General features: G+C 37.5%; 1 protein-coding gene across 1 annotated transcript in view; it reads right to left on the bottom strand.

The window, feature by feature from the left end:
* Positions 1-4,364: 4,364 nt before the first annotated feature.
* SLC7A11 (solute carrier family 7 member 11) overlaps positions 4,365-21,778 on the bottom strand; it is a 76,388-nt gene continuing 58,974 nt past the window's right edge. Inside the window, exons 7-12 of the mRNA XM_058666679.1 lie at positions 19,463-19,586; positions 16,307-16,410; positions 14,268-14,364; positions 12,630-12,779; positions 11,273-11,450; positions 4,365-4,508 (exon numbers count right to left, since the gene is read on the bottom strand). Coding sequence (XP_058522662.1) covers positions 4,441-4,508; positions 11,273-11,450; positions 12,630-12,779; positions 14,268-14,364; positions 16,307-16,410; positions 19,463-19,586 — 721 coding nt within the window. The 3' untranslated portion in view covers positions 4,365-4,440. The remainder of the gene's footprint in view (positions 4,509-11,272; positions 11,451-12,629; positions 12,780-14,267; positions 14,365-16,306; positions 16,411-19,462; positions 19,587-21,778) is intronic.

Raw genomic sequence — 21,778 nt, 5'->3', positions numbered from 1 at the left:
AGATCATTTTACTTCAAAATACAGAGGATAATGGAGGGAGATATTATAAATGTCCTACTTAATATTGTTTTTGCTAGATCTCATGTGCTTTGATATATATTTTTTAATTTTATTTCTTCAAAAATTCCTTTTTCTTAGCTTTTTGTTATTATTTTTTTCAGTGACACATAGGTCATTCAGTAACATCCTTTTCTTCATGAAGTTTTTTTTTTTCTTTCTCATTTCTTCAGCAACACATTGATCATTCAATAGCGTGTTGTTTAACGTCAATTTGTAAATTTTTTATTACTGTTTCTGTTGTTGATTTGGCTTATGGCTTTTAATTCAAGACTAAACCCAGTAACTGTGTAATAGAAACTGTCATAAACAGCTGTGAAGTTGCAATGCAGTGTGCATCTCTACTTCCAAACCAGAAATTAACTCCCAAAGAAACTGTTATAGGTATGTCTTGACAAAGAACACTAGACTCACTGCTACTGTCCAAAGTTACAATGTAAGGTTATGCCTCCATAGCAGAATCATGGGCATGTGACTGCTTATGAAGAACTATAGTACTGTACTACTGTACTACTGTAGTAATACGTGGAAATTACTATATATAATAATATGTAATAAAAAAAAAATCAGTGGTGGGAGAGGTTTTGGGGAAAGGAGCGGAGAAACCCCAGAGCCAATGGAACCGCCTTATAAAATAATAATTTAAAAAAATCCTTTGAGAAGATTTAACAAAGGGAAGAATAGATTGCTTCCAAATTTTGACTATTCAAATGTGCTTTGTAAGTACAGTACTAGAGATCACACCTTTAGGTATTTTACAAATATATATACACATACATACACACACATATATATATATATACACATATGTATATGTATATATAGTTATGTTAAAAATATTTAAGGGAATTAATTGGTGATATATAAATAATGTAAACAGAAACTATCAAGATGACTCTTCAGCTAATCTAATTTGCATCTACTAAGGGTTTCTCAGCAGTTACACATTAACATATTTTGATTCTTTGAATCTTTTGAAAAGTAAAATGGAAGCATAAACCTCATCAGCATCAACTTATTGCATATCATTTGGGTAAAATACAGCAAAATTATATTCAAGTAAAATAAAATTTCTTGAGTCATTTGCATTCAAATACCAAATCTCTCTTTGTGAGTATTGCTTTCAAATTAACCAGTTACCATTAGAATCCTATTTATTGTATTTCTACCAATAAAAATGAAGTTTGACAAAAGTGAAACTATTTTTTATGCAACACATAATAAAGAAGTAACTCACAGTTATTTAAAGATAGTTGAATTAGCTCACAATTTTAATACTTAAACTATATACAAAAATGCCTATGTTTACTACTAACTGAAAAATAATGGGGGTTATTTCACTTCGCTCACAGGACAGGTGCAGATTTACTTGAGCCAGAGAAGGTACAATTTTATTGGTCTTCTTCAAGAAAATTAATGCAAAATTCCTACGAAATATTAAAGGAACTTGGAAGGGGCATTTCTGAGTGAGGGACACTGCAGGGTATATTTGTGAAACCCACTTTGTACAGAAGAAAATTATGTTTTCCAATAAAATTGCATGGTAGATTGCATAACACTCAGATAATGCTACTTCCAATCGTATGCTGTCTTGAATTTCCCAGTAATTTCACCTTCAGTTTCCAAGCTTTGTGTAAGTAACCACACACCTCTGACTTTTATGTTTGGAACTGGAATCAGCCATTTTTTCTAGGACAAATATTCCATTTCCTGGAGAAAAGTAAGAACAGATCCTATTGCCAGCTGACTAAATCGCCATTTATAGTGGTCTGATTTTTTAATTTGATCAAAGGTAAATAATATAACACTTTAAAAGTGAGGTCAGAATAGCACTGTGAGGAAAGATTTAAAAAGAAATCCTTTGTCATCTCATGGTGTGTCCATCAAATAAAATGAAATATACATAACCTCTATCACATCACCATTTTTTAAATCACTGGATGACTTTTTAAACTAAGATCTCATTGACAGTAGAAACTTAACCATGTCAAAAGCCCCTTTGAAAATAAGCAAAATCAACATGTTTTTCAGTTAGTTTGTTAATGATGTTAGAATAAAAATAGTCAAATAAATAAGACCAATGTAGAGCTGTCAATATAAGTACATTAATTTCAGCAATAATGAAGAGCTATATAAACCCCTCCATGAGACTTTAACATATTTTTCCTTGGACAAAAAAGTTGCTGAAGAGTTTGCATGTAGAAAACCAATGGGCTTGGAATATATATATATATATATATATATATATATATATATATATATATATATATATATATATCCCCAGCAACATACAGATGATGAGAAATTTAAAATGCTTATTTTAAGTAGACTACAGATAAACTCTAAAAACCTGGAGTTAAGAGCAAAATAAGATAAGATAAGATAAGACAGGGTATGATAGGATGAGATAAGATTAATAGAATAAAATAAAATCAAACTGTTCAGGTAGGTATCATGGTGCAGAAAGTTAAGCCACCACTTGCAACACCAGCATCCTGGTCAAGTCTTAGCTACTACGTTTCTGAACCCGATCCTGGTAACGCAAATGGAAAGCAGCAGAAGCTGGTCCAAATGCTTGGATACCTGGCACCTATGTGAGAGATCAGAGCGTTTTTCTAGGCTTCTGGTTTCAGCCTGGTGCAGACTTGGCTGACGCACTCAGTTGAGAAATGAATTAGCATATAAAACATCTCTCTCTCTCTGTGCTTTTCAAATATACATATGTCTATTAAAAATAAATTGCTATAAAGTAATAAATTTGTCCTGAAAATCATCAATTCAGGGTATATATTAAATGTCATCAGGATCAAAACTGAAATCAATAAATTGGAATTGCTTCAAATTATAAATCACCATTTCAGTTTTTTGTAATTGTCCTTGAACTCAATGTCTACTCTTTGTGATTTTAATCAGTGTAATTACTTTAAAAATTCCTATTTGGAAATGACCAAATTTTAAAAGATGGCTATGACTAACCATTTAATCACAGGTAGATGTAAATTGCAGGGAAAATATTTCATCACCAAGCTAGTGTCCTTCAAAAGTTCCACTGTGCTTTCTACTGTGCACTGTACATGTCATCACACAAACATCTATGAATTTTTTTTCTTCTTGCAATAATCTTAATATCAGTTATCTCTTGCAAGTTGAGTGATAATTTAAGTGAGGAAATTACTAACAAAGCCTAGATACAGAAATGGGAAATCTCTAGAAACATCAATTATAAATCTTATTTAGCTATGACATTTTTCCTTCAGTTTGCATGTAAATATATGCCTTTTCTTAATTAATTTGAGCAATTTTATCCAAAGAACTGTTTTAGCAGCATGTAAGACATATAAAGGAAATACACAAATAATCAAAACCCATCACCATATAAAAATCATCCATGAAATTAAAAGGAATTTTGAGAGTTATTTACTGTAGATGGTATGATTATAAGCATGAACTGGCCATTTTGGATATGTTCCTCATTGACTATTTCTCCTTTGTTGCTTCCATAATTATATAAATATATATAGATACACAATCACACATATATATTCATCAAGGGTACATTATTAGTGACATAGGTGGTACTATTAAAAGGATTTAACATCACAATTATATTTGTTTTAAGAAGCATTACCAAAAATATAAAAAAAGAGGCATTATCAACTTTCATGACCAAACCAACTGATATGACAACTAAATGGCACATAATCACTAAACTTCCTGATAATGATATAAAAATACTTAACACAATAAATTCTCAAAAATTTTTACTAAAAACTAACTGCTACATTTCTCATAAGCTCTCTTTTAATGAAATAAAGAAAAACAAACATACTCCCTCTGTTGTTCTTTGTTCAAAATGCTCTAGGTATAATTACTTAACAGATGAATGGTCACTAAGGTATCATCTAAAAGAAAGCAATAAAATTCCAATGAAAAATAATATTTTTTACTCTCTTTGTCATGACAATGGTACATACTGTTTTTAGAAGTCTTAAAAACACTTGCCAGTATAGTCTAGTATAGTATATAAAATGTTTATAAATTCATATATATAGAAAATATTTCAGTCTTCAAATTGAAGGTGTTTAATAATAATATAATGCAGAGAATGACCATTAAAGTAACTGATCATTCTCTTAGCTTTTTTTCTCACCCTTAGAATCAAGAATTAAGTGAACTCATGAGTCAGTTGTCTATTAGTTTTCTATAACTATGTGGAGTCATTACAAAATTTCTTAGACATTAATTTTGATGCAGTAACATAAACAATTGAATATTTTAGATTCACATCAAATTTCAATTTTCTGGGTTTTCATAAAAAGTAACAACTATCCCATGTTGTTTCTTTACACACGTGCAGATTGTCACGATTTCAACTGCATTAAATCATTCTTTGTGGCAGTCTTCTTCAGGTACAACCTTCAGTAACACCTGTAATGTTCTGGTCATTTTATCTACAAAGAAATAAAATAAATAAGTTAAAAATGGATGGAAATTAGAAACACATAAAACAGTAGATATGAGTTATTTTAGGTTGTATATGGAGACCACACATTTCGAGTATCTCAAAGAGTACTTTCAAGAATTATTTACTTCATTATAATCCTATCACACTTGATTAGTTTATTTGCCACTTCTGTAACTTCCTCTTGATAGCCTCTCAGAAAGAATACATGAATATTTTATATTCAAATAGAAACTTTTATTCATGACTAGAAGCCCAAGAATAATTTTCATAATAAAGCCAAGATATAAAAAGTGTCCAAAAAGTGCTATTTAATTTAAAATTGGTTTGTTCTCTTGACACCCAAGAGATTATAAGCAATCCTTCCCAGGAATTAAGAGAAAAATCAGAACATACTATGCAGACTCAAATTTGCTGTGTAACTCAACCAAGAGGCAACTGACACAAAGGTAGAAAATATTTGCGATCTATATATTTGACAGAAAAAATTAATATCCAAAAATAAATGCAGATTGCCATGCGAAAGTATTTAAGAAGCCCAAGAATCTCAACAACAGCAACACAAACAATCCACTTAAGACATGAGCAAAGGACATGGACAGAAATTTTTCAGAGCATGAAACACAAATATCCAACAGATACATGAAAACAAATGCTCAGCATCACTCGCCTTCAGGGAAATGAACATTAAAACTAAAGTGAGGTTTCACCCTACCCCAGTTAGAACAGTCATCACCCATATATCAGAAATGGATAAATGCTGCCAAGGACGTGCGAAAAAGGAAACCGCATACACTGTTAGTGGGAATGTAACTAGTACAATCACTACAGAAGACAACCGAGATTTCTCAAATAGCTGAACATTGACCTATCAAAGGAATTAACCATCCCACCACTTGAATTTACCCAAAAAAATGAAATCAGAATATGAAAGCACTATTTATATCCCACATATTTTTTACAGAGTGATTTATTTATTTGAAAGTTAATGTTACAGTAAAACAAGGAGAAACAGAGAGATAGAAATTCCATCTGCTGAATGGCTCCTTGTCTATAAAAGCTCAATTCATAGTACTGAATAGATTTGGGGAAGAAAAGTAAGTAACCCATAAATAGGCAGTTGCAGCTCTTGTTGGGAGAGAAAGGGCAAGGGCTATCTGGTAGACTGAGGAAGCATAATGGGCTAGACATCAGCAAAGCCCACTTGGAAAGCAGTGGGGCTAAGGACGCGTCACCGCAGTCCTTCCTCCCACAAGAGGTCCTACTGCAGCCTCCTAAGCTTAACTGCACAAGGCCCATTGTGCTTCTCTGTTCCTTTGCTCCTAACACAAAGCCTTTTCCAAAAGTGTATTTATATGCTTTTTGACTCTTCACCCTTTAACTTTTTAAAAACCTTGCTCTTCCATATCACACTGTATTCATCACAAATAGATGGGGAGCAGTGAAGGCCATGTGGCATCCTGCTTGTGCCATTCTCCTCCCTTTGGTTCAGTGTGTCCTCTGCAACAGCAGAGAGAAGCCAAATAATCTCCCTGCTGCTCATCACACACTCCCAGTTCTTGCTCTTTCTCTACATTCAATCTTCCTGGTAAATACTCTTGTCCGTTGCTTTCTTATGCTATCTTCTGTAGTTTTAACAGTTGATTAAAAACTATCATTACAAATGAAGGTTTCTAAAGAGTGTTGGTGTTCGCAATGAGTATATGTTGGAATCACACCAACTTGTCCAGATGAGGTGATTTTTGAGGTGTGGAATCAGACAGGCCTGTTCAACAGAACCAGACAAGCCTATATGGAAGCTTCCTGTTTGCCCTGGAAAGTAGCAGAACATGTGACATTTGATTTTCAGGCCTACATTCATAACCCGTGTAAGGTTTTCAGCTTTGTGGATAAATTCCCTGATATTACTTCTTCAGGCGAAGGTGAGTCAGTGAGTTTACATTGGTGATTTTCAGTTACGTAAGCTACAGAAACATGGCAATGGCAGTGGTTTTAGCTTTCCTTTTCATGTTTAGTAGTTATTCCTGAAACAACTTAGATAACAACTAAACTTACAAAATCTGCTTTACTCAACCACACCTGTCATCATGAGAACTACGGTCCAAGCAGAAAGTTTGAGAAGAGGTACAAAATCAGTCTTCCTGGAAAACCGTCTTGGGAACAACAGGATTTTTTCCCAAAGTTTTCCTGTGCGTTGTCTCATTCTACCCATGGAGTGAAGATAGTCTAGGCCCGTAGGAATTGTAAGTGAGCTTGTTACTGAAAATGCCATGCCATAGGCTTGGTGAGACTTTTGCCAAGTGCAGTAGCCAAGTTTCAGTGATGTATCATAAACAAAGTTACTTTGATTCACCATCTGCAGCATATGCTTTTAGGATTCATGTTGCCAAGTCACTGATCAAAAGATGGATTATAGTAATTCTGCTGGTGTGGCCCAGATTATTTTTTAGATTCAAAGATTTTTCTTAACAAGGCTGCCCTCCGTTTCTCTCCCTAAGTGCATGGCACCAATTTCTAGTCACTCCACTCACTATTCAGCTGCAAGGCAGTTTGGCAAGATAAGGTAGGCAAGTGAAACAGCTTCTACAATTTCTGGCAAAGCTGAGTCAGCCCTTGCCTGGGTTTGCCAGGTTTGCCTCTCCTGTGCTGGTATATGTCAGCAGAGATGTCTATCCCTTTTACTCACATGAGAAACCTGTGGTTCTGTAAGTAAATAAATAATACAAATAACCAAAATGGATGGCAGGCAAAAGTTCTCTGTGTATCTGACTATCCCCTTAAGAGCACACTTTCTTTACACCCTGGAAATGCAGTCACACACAAAAAAATGGTTCAACACTGGCATCTTGTGGCCAGAAAAATATTCTGAAAAGCTCCGCTCCTTGAGTTCTGAGCATTCCATGGATGACAGAACTAAGCAGCCTGACACCTTTCTGAATGCCATTTCATTTTTTAGGAACACAGCCACATAGAGATGCATTTTGATAGACTGTCATTTTCACAGAGCCCATCTACTCATATAGATTAGAGTAAAACAAATGAGAACATAAAAGCTGAGGAATTTTACTGAACAAAAGAATATGATACAAAAATTACTGAACAAACCACTCCAAGTAGAGGTTCTCTTTGGCTTTCAAGTTCATGGTGAGTTTCTTTGGATCAAAAAGGATATCCCTGAAGAATGGCAAGGGGTGATGGGTTCAGAGCTCTGGTGTTTTGTACATCTGTGTACAAGTGCTTTATTCGGGGCCAAAGACTAAGAAAATATTTGCTGCTGCTGCTGCAGCTATAAATATTATGAATTTTCTTTATTTTACTACAAGAATGGTACCTAAGAGAAAAATCAACCAAGATTGCAAAGGATTGTTGCTTTTTGCTATTCACTTTTTAGACAGCTATAAAAATAAAGAGTTACAGTGATGGCAGTGGAAAGGCAAAATTGCCATGCTCCCTGGTAAGATTTAATGGCATTTTTGAAAACCCAAAAAAAACATTATGGGACTGCTTCATTGCTGCTAGTTTCACAAATGGCTAGCACTAAACTTGGATGCCTTGGAGATGTTCAAAACATCATGAGAAGCAGAAAAATCATAAAATAATTTCAAATGGCATGTGCATGGGCTACCAGGAAGAAGCATCAAGCAGGGAAACTGCTTGTTGCTATGTACTGAGAAGTAACTGTTCCAACATGCTCTCATATCAGTGAAGGGAAAGAACTTTCAGAGTCTGACTACCAGCAGAAAGAACACAACAAGTGGGATGGAGCAACGAACTGTCGTCATTATCCTTGTCTCACTACAAAATCAGATTCAGTTGGTTTCTTCAAAACGTCTCTTGATCTTCTGGTGTACTCAAAAGTGAACTTCCTCTGTCTAGAATCAGAAATCGATGTAGACTTCATGGTGTTGAGTGGCTTCTCTATCATAAACATTATCAATGAATAAAGCAATTCTAGAGACATTTCCTCTCCTTAAGACAAGGTTCTATACTTAGTGAGTATGACTGAGAAAGCCTAACTAAAATGTTCTATACAAACTAGTGTGAGCTAATAAGAAACAAAGATTGAATACTTGGTTGAGGCAATCAGTGTGTTCTTGGGGTAAGACAGCAGATAGTGTTACAAGTACTTGGGTACATATTGCCCACATGCGTGACCCAGATGGAATTCCTGGCTCCCTGTTGTTGCAGGCATTGGGGGGTAAGCCAGTGAATGGAAGACTGATTCTCTCTTCTTGTGCACATGTAAGCACTCGTGTGTGTGTATAAAATGGAATTAAAAATAAGTTTATTTTGGTGCAAAAGTATTGTGAAACCCACGTAAAATATTTTCATAATATGCATTTCCCAGAAATTTTTAGAAGACAGAGATAAAGTACATGCTTTATAGAATAAGGCTGTCACCTATGGAATGAAATCTGGGTACAGAGGGCAGGATAATGTATAAAGGTATCATATGCAGTTAGAAGCTTTTAAAAAATAGAAGCAAATCTAATGAAAGGACTGACTTCTAAATAAGTTTGTGTAGTGCAGTAGAGATTGAAAATATATGACTTCTTTCTTTTGTGTTTTTCAGCAACACTGGCATTACTTATTAAAAATTTTACCAGGAATCTCTGAACTTTTGATGAGGATTTAAAAAAAAAAATTATGGTGAACTAAGTACAAAGCAGAAATACAAAAGTTGTATTCTAAACTTACCAAGTTCAAGAGCAAGGACTTATCTGATTCTCTGGCCTTCTCTCTCTCTCTCTCTCTCTCTCTCTCTCTCTCTCTCTCTCTCTCTCTCTGTTTTCTACCAGGAACCCCGAGCTAGATAGAATGCAACTTAGAGTTCCATCAGTTGTGGGTCCAATGTTACTGCTACAGCTTGAGATCTGTGTAGTCAAAAGTAAATGCTCCATTTTCTTAAGCTCTCAAGTTTACATTTAGTCTTGTTGAAGGTTCGGATGATGGTGGTGATAGATGGAAGCAGATGCAGGGTACTCCTGCCCCGAGAGATAAGCTTTCAACACAGACTTTCCAGAAGCATCATTGCTGCCCACAGATCGACTTCATATTCTCCTCCTTCAACCTAAGTTGACCTAGTCCTGCAGGATTTTTGTCCTTAAGTTTTTCCTTTTCTTGGTATTGTTTCCATTTTCTCAGACGCTGCAGAGAAGGGTGTATTCAGACCCTCGTGGATTCTCATCAGGAATGCTGCAGGAGCTAGCAGATTGTCTGCAGCTTCAGCCCTGTCTTGTCTATCCCCTTTCCCCCAGCACGGTTTTTCTAAAACAGGAAGCTGCCCCAGTGATAATTCCAACTTTTCTGTTCATATCTATTTGATTTGGTATAAGTGATATGGATTCACCGAAGCTATAACTCAATATCTATAGAATGGGGATAATCATTTATCCAATATCAGTACAGTATCATGTGCACTAATAAGCCCATACACATGAAAACACATAGAAATTAACCATAAATTGAGCTACTCTTCCTTGTTCAATCATTCTGGCTATTGCTAATACCTTTCTATGATACATTTTCTAATTTTCCATTAATATAATGCTATAATCATGATATTCAAGATGTTTTGAATTTCACAAGAAATCTCATTGTCACTCATCAAATTATGTTATGATATAGAATCACTAAACATTGTCAAAACCAGAAAGAAAATAACTAGTTTAGAAGAATTCAGATAAAATAATTCTTCTATAGAACTACCAATTAAATTCTTAAAAACCTATTATCTTAAGTGATTATAGCCCCAACTACATATACAGAGAAGATTAAACGTTTGTATCCTAAATATCTTTCCTGCTTTTTCTTCTCTCCACACCAATTAAAATGCAATAATGAACTCACACTAGCAATGGTGCCACTTACATTTTTAAAGTTTAAAATAGATGTGTCACGGATATGTACCTCATGTGTTTTCTACAGCATATTCTATTCATTAAGAATTGTTTGTTTATTTATTTGTGTGTGTGTTAGTTGAAAATCAGTATTACAGAGACAGAAAGAGAGAAAGAGTAAAAAGAAAGATTCTTCCACAGACTGGTTTATTCCCCAGCTGGCTGCAATATCCAGGATTGCTCCTGGATGAAACTAGAAGCCAGGAGCTTCTTTCTGCTCTCACATGGGTGGCAGTGGCCCAAGCACTTGGGATGTCATCCACTTTTTTTTCCAGGCTATTAGCAGAGATCTGGCTCAGAAGTGGAGCAGTCAGAACATGAACCAGAGCTCATATGGGATGTTGCCTTTGGAGGCTGTAGCTTTACCTGCTGTTCCCTAATGGCGACCGCTTCATATCATTGTCTCTAACAAGCTCCTGAAGCCACTTAAAAGCTTACTTAACAGAGACTGGCATTTGTCACAGTGGTTAAAACACAGCTTGTTATACTCATCCCATGTCAAGCTGACTGTTCAAGTCCTCGCTACAGTTTGGATTTCAAAGCTTCCTGAAGGCGTTAATCTTGGAAAGTATCAGGTGATTGCTAAAGTGGTTGGATAGATGCCACCCACACGGGAGACTTGGATTCAGTTACAGGCTCGTGGCTTTGGCCTGGCTCAGTTACAACTATTGTGGGCACGTGAGAAGCAAACAGTCCGTGAGAACTATCTTTCTCTCTGTTGCTCTTTCTCTTTCAAAGAAATAAACGGTAAAATGATGAAAAACTAAACAAAGTTTAGACGTTTATAACAAATGATGGTTAAACAAATGATTAGAAAAAGTAAGCAAGATTAAACAATCAAAAAAAATCTTACCTGACATTTTTCTAAACCACTTGGGTTTCTTGTCCCATATTATAAAGAGATAGTAGGCAGGGACGCCCGTGAGAGTGATGACGAAACCTATTCCTGTACTAAATGGATCCGAATAAAGGGAAAGTGCCACCATGAAGAAACAGGTGAATGAAAATAAAGCTGGGATGAACAGTGGTACCTGGAACAGAAATAAGTCACTTTAAACTTAATTCAAGAGATAGTAGGAGGGTTCAAGATATATACAACAGGCAGGCTTTAGTCACATGACCAGGTGATGGGCACCAACCTACCTCAGCAAAGTCGCTGGTCTGGGGCACAGAGAATGCATTAAACACTCTCTCATATACTTAAGTTGATTTATTTTTAAATCTTTGGACAGAGCAAAATCTAAGGATAACAAATGGCATTTCATTAGAGATGCTGTACTTGAGTTATTTTACCACCTTTATGCCATTACAATTTATGCTTTAGATTTTAATAGATTGGCTCTTTGATAATTGTGACTAGAATCTACTTTAATGTGGAATCAAGAGCACTGGCTGCTTGTTGCATGTTAAAGCCTTTCAGTATACATCGATTTTCTGTTGGGATTCACAATAAGAACTGACAGAAATGAAACAGGCCAACTCCTATTCAACCGCTAATAAAGATGCCACCAGCATTAGGCAATGAATATAATTAGAAACAAATTCTGTCAACATGACTGACAACCTTATCTGAGCTATTTCTTAAAAGCAAATGAATCGTGAGCTCAAATCAATCCATGAATGTCTAAGGCTGAAGGAGACGATGAGCATATTCTACATATGGGCATTCCACTAAGTGATAAATTCATGGATCTTTGCTTTTCCTATGCACTTATTTCTTAAATACATGGCATATTAATTACTTTGAAAGTATATAATATAGAGAAAAAGCAAAGCAACAAGTCATCACATTTAAGTGTTTAACATTGACTATTTTGTGAAGCAGTATCCTTTAGACCTTTTCATTAATAAATGTCTGCCTCACTCTTAGCATGGCTTTATCAAACTACCCGGCATACAGACATTCCACACATTTTGAATGTATTAGGTCACTGGACACATTCATGCAGTATCAATATCACTGACATCCCTCACGTTTTCTCTTTTCAAAAATATGACATCAGATGTTCAGGAAATCACATAAACATGTGATGAACTTTTTTTCCAAGTTAAAATAAATCCAGTATGAAGGCACTCCCTGTAAGAGTGAGGCATTTTATCCCATGGGATTCCGCCCCTTGCCCAAACTCTCCATCATGCAGTTATGACAAAAGGAGGACTGGGGATTAGGAGTAAGATTTATGAAAACTCATCAAGTTGCCTGAGGTTACCTTGAAAGGACGATGCATATCTGGGCGTTTGTAGCGCAGATAAATCAGTCCCGCAACTGCTAGCCCAATAAAAAGCCACCTGGCAAAACTGAGGAAATTCAGAAGACTGTTGAGATCTCCAGAGAAAAGCATGATCATTGTTAAAGGATGCTGGAGAAAAAAGGGGGAAAAAACATGACTGGAGAATTACAGGAGAGCACATTGATAACAACAGCATCAACACTGCATACTTATTATCTTTCTCATATGATGATTCATGCTGAAAAACTCCTCGAGGTTAGAATCCGCATTCCATTAACCTATTTTCTGTATCCTCCACTCACAATCCCAGTACACAAGCGACCTTATGAGAGAACCATCCCGGTTACCCTTCCTACAAGTGGAATTGTAAAAGAACCACCCTGCTTTGTTTCCCAGTTTCTTCTGCAATTGGAAGAACAGAACACCTTTTCAAAGAGTAAAAAGCAGGATCCAATGACTCAAACTTTAAAGACCCAGAGACTGAGATTAGGAGGTCACTAGTAATAAAAATGGAAAATGCACAACATCGAAAAACATAAAGAAGACTCTGAGACCTTCCTGAAGAGCTCTGCTCTTTACACACACAAAACACGGCCACTTCTAGCTGACCCTGGCGGTTCTTGAATGCTAAACGTTGACCTTCTCTTCCCCCACATTTGCTCTCCCCGCGTGCTTGCCATGTGTGACCCTGAAGATTGTGGAAAACAGGGAAGTGCGGAGATCAGCAGACTAAGTCCCTGCAGCTGCACATTGCCAAGGACAGCATGACTGATATAGAGGCTTAAAAGGAAAGCCCTCTTCGTGGAATAATGCATTTTGTTCCCACAAGTGACGTTAACTTCCAGATCTGCACAGAGAGTGTGCAGACTTTAAAAAGAAATTTCAAGGAAACCTCCTGAAACAAATTAAATGCATGGGAGAGAAAAATGTTCAAGGTATTATATAGTTCTCCTGACAGCAGATTCTCATAGAGAAAAATGTTGCACAAACGTAGAAAGAATGGAATATAACATTGCCAGTGAATATTGGGGGACTTTTGCAGCTTCTGTAGTCTTTTGTGTCCCCGCATGTCACAAACACTGCTCTTTGTAAGAATTCTACAACTCAGATTTAAGTTTTGATGCTTTAATTTCTGCTTCTGTAGGGCTGGTCTCAAACGTTTCACTTTTAATCACAGAATTATTATATTCCTAGGATTTCATTGATTCTTTGAATAGCCTGTGTGCATTTTGTTGCAAGGGACCTATCATAGGCACATGGATTGTCTGTGGCTTCCAGCTCTGCTTGCACAAGTAGGTAGCTGGAATGTATCACTACAGCCTTTTCCGTGAGGCTCTATGACCAGAGAGCATCCAGCTGATCATTTTCCTGAGTCCATACAGATTTCTACAGAGGCAAAAGAGAAATGACGTGACTGCTCCTCACCTCCCCACCACCCTCCAAGCATGTAATACTGCACAGAATTACTGAGTAAAGAAAATAACAAAAAACACACTTAGAGTGCTGATTTGGTCATGAATCAGAAAGTAACACATTGTCTAGACGTCTGCTACAAATTCTTCTTTACTAACTCATTGTTCCCGTTTACATCTGGATATACTTGTGAATATGCATTACCAAAACAATAACAGCTGGCAGAGGAGTGTGCTTGTGGACATGAATCATGGAGAGGATTTCTGGAAGGTGACCCTCTCGAGACGCAACGTAGAATAACCTGATGGGAGAAAAATGTGGGTGGAGTTGACTGCAACGTTGATTATTTCAAAGGGGAAAATGCAGAAATCCCAGAGAAAACTAGCATCTTTTTCATACCAAATGGTTGGGAACCATTTCAGTCATTACTTAGGTTTCACTTTTTAGATAAAGTAATGCCACAAAAATGTGACTTTTCACTTTAAAAAAAATCTACCAACATTACATTAACCTTTATGAAGTAATAGCAGTATCTGTTTAATCATAGATTGCCCTACATACACATAGATGATGGTGAATTTAGTTTTAAATCCCTTCTATATATATACATGTTATCAGTTCAATCCAGCAAGCATATGTTCCACCCCCCCACACACACAGGTGTATACTCATATAACATTCATATTGATCTGACTAGGTTTTAATCTTATACTATAATAAAAAGAATTTCGCATCAAACAAAACAAAGGGGATACAGTTAATGGGTGGTGGTTTCTAGCGTCTCTTAGTAACTTTAAAGAAACAAAAGGTTTTGTCAGTAGAAATAAATGCTATTGCCACACTCTGTAGATAACACAATTTAAAAGCAAAAAGCCACCTGCCCAGCTTCCAAACAGGCTATGAGCAGGCACGCAGCGCCCTCTACTGGGCACAGGAAACTAAACTGTTGGTATTTGCAACAGTAAGCATCCACAATCTTGCATGTTCCTTTAAAAAAGCAGACCTTCACCACAAACTATTAATACGAGCAACAAGGACTATATCCCAACTGCCAAGGAGGCCACAGGGAATTGGATGCCCTCGGAGGCCGAGTACTCTGAGGTCACCCACCCCCAACTGGAGCTTCCGCAGGGGATGGAAGAAGTCCAAACACTACCACGCAGAAACCAACGTCATCGGAAAGACAACCAGAAGCCCTGAACGGTCCGCAGAAACAGAAGAACAATAAATGTCCTTCGGGACCAGGGAGGAGAGCTTTCTCAGGTCGAGCCTGGCTCCACCTCTGGACCCCCACCCTCCATCGCAATGACCATCGGGATCGCTTCGAAAACCCCTCACGGCAAACAAACAATCATACAAACTAAAAAAAACCTAAAATAAATGGACAAACAACAGAAAGTAGAGCTTGAAATCTGACAGGAAAGAGCTGGCGTGGATTGGCTCATGCCTTGCTGGGTGGGACACAAATATTAGTCACTCCTCACCATGGTGTTGAGGATTTTCCTGCACATCCCCCCCCCCCAAAAAATGTTCTGCACCTTAAATGTTGACAAATATCTTGTTAGAGTTACAAGCCAGTCTAGATTATCCCGAAATCTGCCAACATCAGCAAAATTGTACTTCAACACAACAAATGGCTAAATAATGAAATGAGGTAGACACGAGACAACTGAATGGTACCCTATAGCCATTTTAAGGTATATAGCAGCCGGTCCAGTCCTGTATATAAACTAGGGTTGAGATGTCAATGAGCTAATCATAGGTTGTGGTTAAGAACTTGCTTTTTTTTTTTTTAACATACTGGTTACTCAAAACCATGTCAATTCCATAATATTGCAAATTGCTGTTGATGTTATACTGGGACTCTTAATTGACTGTTGTGATATTCTACCAGCTCTAACTTCAGACCAGAAATGGTCTCCCCAAGAAACTGTTCAACCCATCTGGACAATAAGTAGCTGGACTCCATGCTTGGTATATGTTTGCAAGGAAAGAATCTTGATTGAATTTGAACTGTAATACTGCATCAAGGTGGAGGAATCCACCAGGGGGGAGGGGCGTGGGGAGGGGTGGGGGGATTCCCAGAGCCTATGAAACTGTCACATAATGCAAAATAATTAATAAAAATATTAAAAAAGCAACTGGTTTGGAGACACTATTTCTTTTGTTTTTAAAGCTATCCTTATCACATTCAATTTCAAAAAAACAGAAATGTGTTTCTGGAATTTTGTGAACTCTCTCACCTCGAGACAGCAAACACACCACCATTCATGGAACCAAAGCAGGAGAGGGCCACAAAGATCGGAACTGCTAATGAGAAATTTCCCAAGAGCCGCTCAGAAAACGTCTAGCAAAAGGAAAAGAAGAAGAAGCAGCAAATTAATACTTTGCCAGAAAGCGGAATAAAATGAAACAATTTAGTCCAAACTTGCTCTATGACTTTCACTTTGCCTGCTGATAACCTGTACATTTTATATTCCTTCTCTGCAGTGAGGGTCAGACTGAGCCCACAGACAATAATCAAAGGCAGGTGCCGCAGCAGTGCTTGTTGTAAAACTATGGGCAAAGGTCTAAACAAACATCTTCTCTCGGCTTTTAAAAAGCAATGATCCATTTTCTGAATCTTTATCAACTATGATGTGAATCATCTCTGACCCTGGTAAGCGGAAAAATTGCAATTCAAACATTCGACACTCAGACAGAGATGCTACTGCAATCCTCTTCCTTCCCTTCAGTGAGTAAACCAGATTTTTAGACTGATGCGCAAATGTACAAGAGCAAGTATTCATAGGCACTTGTTAATGCAACGATCCACTGTCAAGGGATAAATGAATCAACTGATGATATAATCATTTACATCATATCCATGAGTGGCTCTGGATATCTTTTTCCCAATCAAAATCACACTAACCACGCTTGTGTATATAATAACCCTCCACAGGGACCTCTCAATTCTTCTGTGGCTTCCTATATAAAAGCTATAGCACAAACAAGTCCAGCAAACCACAGAAAGTGCAAGAGATAAAACTTCTGAAATTCCTCTTTCTGTCACGGCATGCGCAACTCTACAGATCTCCCTGAAGAATGTGCGGTCTAAGGCATGTGGAATTCTGAGGCCGCCCTTGTTGGGACTGTTGCTGTATATAGTTAATGGAGTGCATTATGTCTGAAGTGTAAGTGCTGCCCTTTGTCTGGAGAGACAGAAAGACTGACCTGACAGCAATAAGCTTCTTACATTTGATTGTCTGATGTGACTTAGAGCAGTGGGCAGACTTATTTTAATATAGCAAACTCACACAGAAGTTCACATGAAATGAGGTAATTTATTCTCAGTGGATGCTGCTGATATGAGCTAACACTATGTTAAAAGGAACTAACATCCAGTGATGGGACGTTCATTGTTATGAGGTCATGAGTGAATGCTCTCTTACTAGCTAAATTTTTTATGCAAATTAAAGTGTACACGCAAATGTACCAAGAGCATCTGTTGAAGAGACCAAACGTTTCCATGGATGATTTTCAGTACTCTTGCCAAAAATTACTCGGTTGTATATATGTGAGTTCACTTCTGGTGTTTTTAGTCTGTTCTATTGATCTTTGTTTCTGGACCAGCACCAGATGGTTTGAATGACCACTGTCCTGTACTGCATCTCCAGGTCTGGAACTGGGATTCTTTCAGCTTTATTTTTTATTCTTCAGAATAACTGTTACTATCCCTGGCCTCTAGTGTTTCCAGATAAAGGCTCAGACTCTCTGACTTAAGGACATTAAAAAAAAAAAAAAAACATAGGAGTGCCATCTAACTCCAGTGAAATTGTCCTACATTCAGAAATTTACCAACCACAGATTCTGGCCTGGATGTGGGGTAAAAGGTACCATACTCCACTATTGGTGGAAGTGTAGGCCAGTGTAGCTAGCCACTGTGGAAGTCATTATGGAGATAACTCAGAAAACTGAAAATGAATCCACCATATGAACCAGCTATCTCACTCATGGAAATATAACTGAAGGAAGTGAAATCTACACATGAGAAAGTGACCCAGAACCCTATATTTATAGCAGCGCAATCCACATCGACCAAGACAAGGAAATAGCCCAGATGTTTGTCAAAAGAGGAATGGATAAATAAAACTAAGATGTATCTACTCCATGGAATAATGCTCAACCGTAAAAAATGAAACTCTACAATTTGCAACAAAATTGTCCCAAGTAGAGACCATTGTGCTCAGTGAAAACAGTTGATCCCAAAAGGACAAATGTCATATGTTCTTTCTGAGAAATTGAATTGCAGCATTCATGCAAATATATATATATATATATATATATATATATTTATATATTTATATACATGTATATACAAGCATTCTCATGGGTTAACTATAAAGTGGAGACTAGTATACTGGGAGGATCTGAGTAAAAGGAAGACTCCCATCGAAACTGTTAGATGTTCCTTGACAATATGATACTAGACTTTTCTACCATTACCTATGCCTATAATGCCAAAAAACACCTAAATAGCAAAATGTTAGACTTGTAACTTACTGTAGGACTACACTACTGTTATGGGGAGAGATAGTGCCAGAAAGAGGGGAAAGAAAGGAAGGTAGAAGAGATGGAGGGGGGATCCCCATACCTAGAAAAACACATTATGGAAAGTGATTTTTTTTAATGCAAAATAAAAAGTCTGTGACCTGGAATAGCAGCCCTAAGGAGTGCTCCTTGGCAGCAAAGATAATCCTGAGTCAAGTAAATTCTAGAAAATGCTGTAAAACTATGCATATCCATGCCCTGTGGAGTTAAAAATGTGCACTAGCATCTTTAATATTCCAAAAAGCACATAGAAATTGTTTAATTTAGAATAACTGAGCATTCCCTCAATCTATTCATATTCCTCAAAGAATATCCAAAATAGTACACGGCAATAAACATGTGAATGTAAGATCTATATAAATATTCTTAAGTGATGCCTTAAGGCTTTGAAGTGCTTGTTTGACAAGTTCATAAATAGGAAAGGATGCATAATAAATTGTTATTTTCATACCTGAAAAGATGTTCATTGAGATTCAGGAACTACCAAGCTGCCCTTAAGACCTGTTAAAACAATAAGGTCTTCTTCCCTACATATCTTGACAGGGTTTTAAGGATGAATATGTGGAACAAGTATCAATATGTGGAAATGCTTTACAAGAAACTAAAATTAAGGAGACATAAGGATTTTAGCTGTATTGGTACAATGGAATATGCTAAGGTATGCTCTAAATATTTAAAACATTCATTTTCATTCAGGTCAAGAAAAGCTTACTGAATTTCAAAACACTTTCTGCTGGAGGGAACTACTACAAAACTGCATCAACTCATTAACCTAAATTCAAATTGGCACCTTCCCAGCTTGGACTTACCACTGCCACTGCATTTGAAAGCAACAGCTCCTCTGCACTGATGGTTGTAAAGTAGGCCACATTTGTGAGCACATAGCCAACGGTGACAATGACCATGGATATGCAGATTGCAAGGGGGACGTTTCTGAAATGCACAAAGCAATCACTTATTAGCTACACTTTCCGAAAGCACAGACACCAAAGAAAATTGCAGGTTACAACATGGGATCCATAATCATTAGTGACCCTGTTGGGTCTAGTTAAACATCTCACCAGGGTGGAGTTCCTCATATTCCTTTGGAACGTAATAAAGTTCCTGGGAACAGATTTTTCTTCTTTCTACTATGCTGTTCCTTCCGTGGGACAGACGGATCTATTTCCTGTTTGTACTCCATACACGCCATAGCAGTGTTTCACAAACTTCATCATTCATCAACATCACCTGGAAACCTTGTCAAAACATTGCTGGGGTCAGCAGCAGCAGAAGCCCCCATGTGCAACGCCAGCATCCCAGATGAGTGCTGGTTTGAGTCCCAGATACTCCTTTTCTGATTCAGCACCTTGCTAATGTCCTGAGAAAGCATCAGAAAATGGTTCAAATATTTGATTCCCTGCCACCCATGTGTGAGACTCAGAGGGAGTTCCAGGCTTTTGGATTTGGGTTGTCCCGGACCCAGACAATGTGGCCATTTGCAGAGTGAACCACAGGTGGAACACCTCTCTTTCTCTCTCTTTGGTCCCTTCTCCATCAATAACTCTGCCTTTCAGATAAATTAATAAATCAGGAAAAACATAGAATGCTGAACCCTACCCAGTGTATACTTCAGCCAACTTTGCATTTCCCACAAAGCTGTGATTCAGAGATTGCTGAGCAGGAAAACAGCACTCTAGAAGCCAACAACCGCTTACAACTTTCTAACAGCAATGGAGAACCTTGACACTTTTCTAATGTTAGTCTCAAAATCGTTTCCCACATTCAATGCTTTCCCCTCCAGGAGATTCCCTTATCAGCAAGTAAGAAGCAGAGTCGTGGAATACATCTACCTTTCTAAGTGAAGTCAATAATATTTTTGTATGTAAAATAGAAGAGGCACAGGAGTGTTCACAATCACAACTTTGCATCACCCTGCTGTGAGTTCAAAGGAAGCTCCAGATCATAACTATCTAATAAAGCAACAGCGCAGATAATCCCATGAAATGAGAGGTGATGTGCTGTGAAGTACAGATGACCAAACAGTGCTGATATTACTTAGCATCAAGAAGTACCCTCACACATGCAGTATTACATCTTCATTTAATGCACTGGGAAAGCCAGAAAGTTACTGACCCTAATAATTTGATTCCATGTTACCGATACACATTGCTTGCTTAACATAATCGCCACTTCAGACTCTTTGAGGCTTGCGCAAGTTAAACCTTCAACGCCCTGCACAAAGGCAGATCCGTTTTTAGCTGTGGTGCTTATCAGCCTTCGCGGAGCCCTCACCCTGCTGGGTGCCACTAATGAAGACCTCAATATAATTTCTTCCAAGGTGAAAACACAGTTCAAAACCAGGGGGAAAGAAAAAGGCACAGACTGCCTCACTGCCAGGCCGAGTGTCTTTAGAACACGAAGTCCCAGCTCATTATGCCTAACAGCAACATCTCCTGTTGAGAACAGGCAATCCCAGCCAGTCAGAGGCTGCCATTCATTATTTTGTGTGGGGCTTGACACTTCCCCTGATCCCCAAAGTCTTAAGCCTTGGTGGGGAAACACATTGACCTCTAAATCCCGGCATCCTGATAGGAAAGTAGCAGATGCTCCAGTGCCCTGGTGTGAAGAAGGTCTTGTGGGACATCCTGCTAGCATCAAAATAAGCACTGCTACTTGTGATTGATAAATGCTGGATTGAAGCAAAGCAAGTCACCGGGTTAGTTCAATACAAAGGGGTAAATGGCAGAAAGCAGATAAAAGACAAATTCTGTTTCCTTGAAAAGAAGGCTCCATGCAAACGACAAAGGGCAAGAGGAAAACCAGGAAAGCGTAGCTACAGTTTTGCAATCAATCACTGTATCATTTTGAACTTGAATTTGTTCAGCTTTTATAATATTCCCAAATGAGGAATGTTTCCCCACACTACCACCACCATCTCCCTGGCAGAAGAAACATACAGGGATCCTAGCAAGCATATGACTAAGATATGTAAATATTCTTACAAAAAGGAATAGACTAGAGGACTGAATATAAAGTTCAGTGAAGCTGTCTGACCTGTCCAGGATAGGGAACACTGTTACATCACACAATGATATGAAACAGGGGAGAGAAACAGGAATTGGGTGTGTGGTCCTCACAGCCTA

This window comes from Ochotona princeps, chromosome 7, assembly GCF_030435755.1.
Source record: "Ochotona princeps isolate mOchPri1 chromosome 7, mOchPri1.hap1, whole genome shotgun sequence".
NCBI lineage: Eukaryota > Metazoa > Chordata > Mammalia > Lagomorpha > Ochotonidae > Ochotona > Ochotona princeps.
The sequence above is the reverse complement of the archived record's forward strand: the minus strand, read 5'-3'. Positions and strand labels throughout refer to the sequence as shown.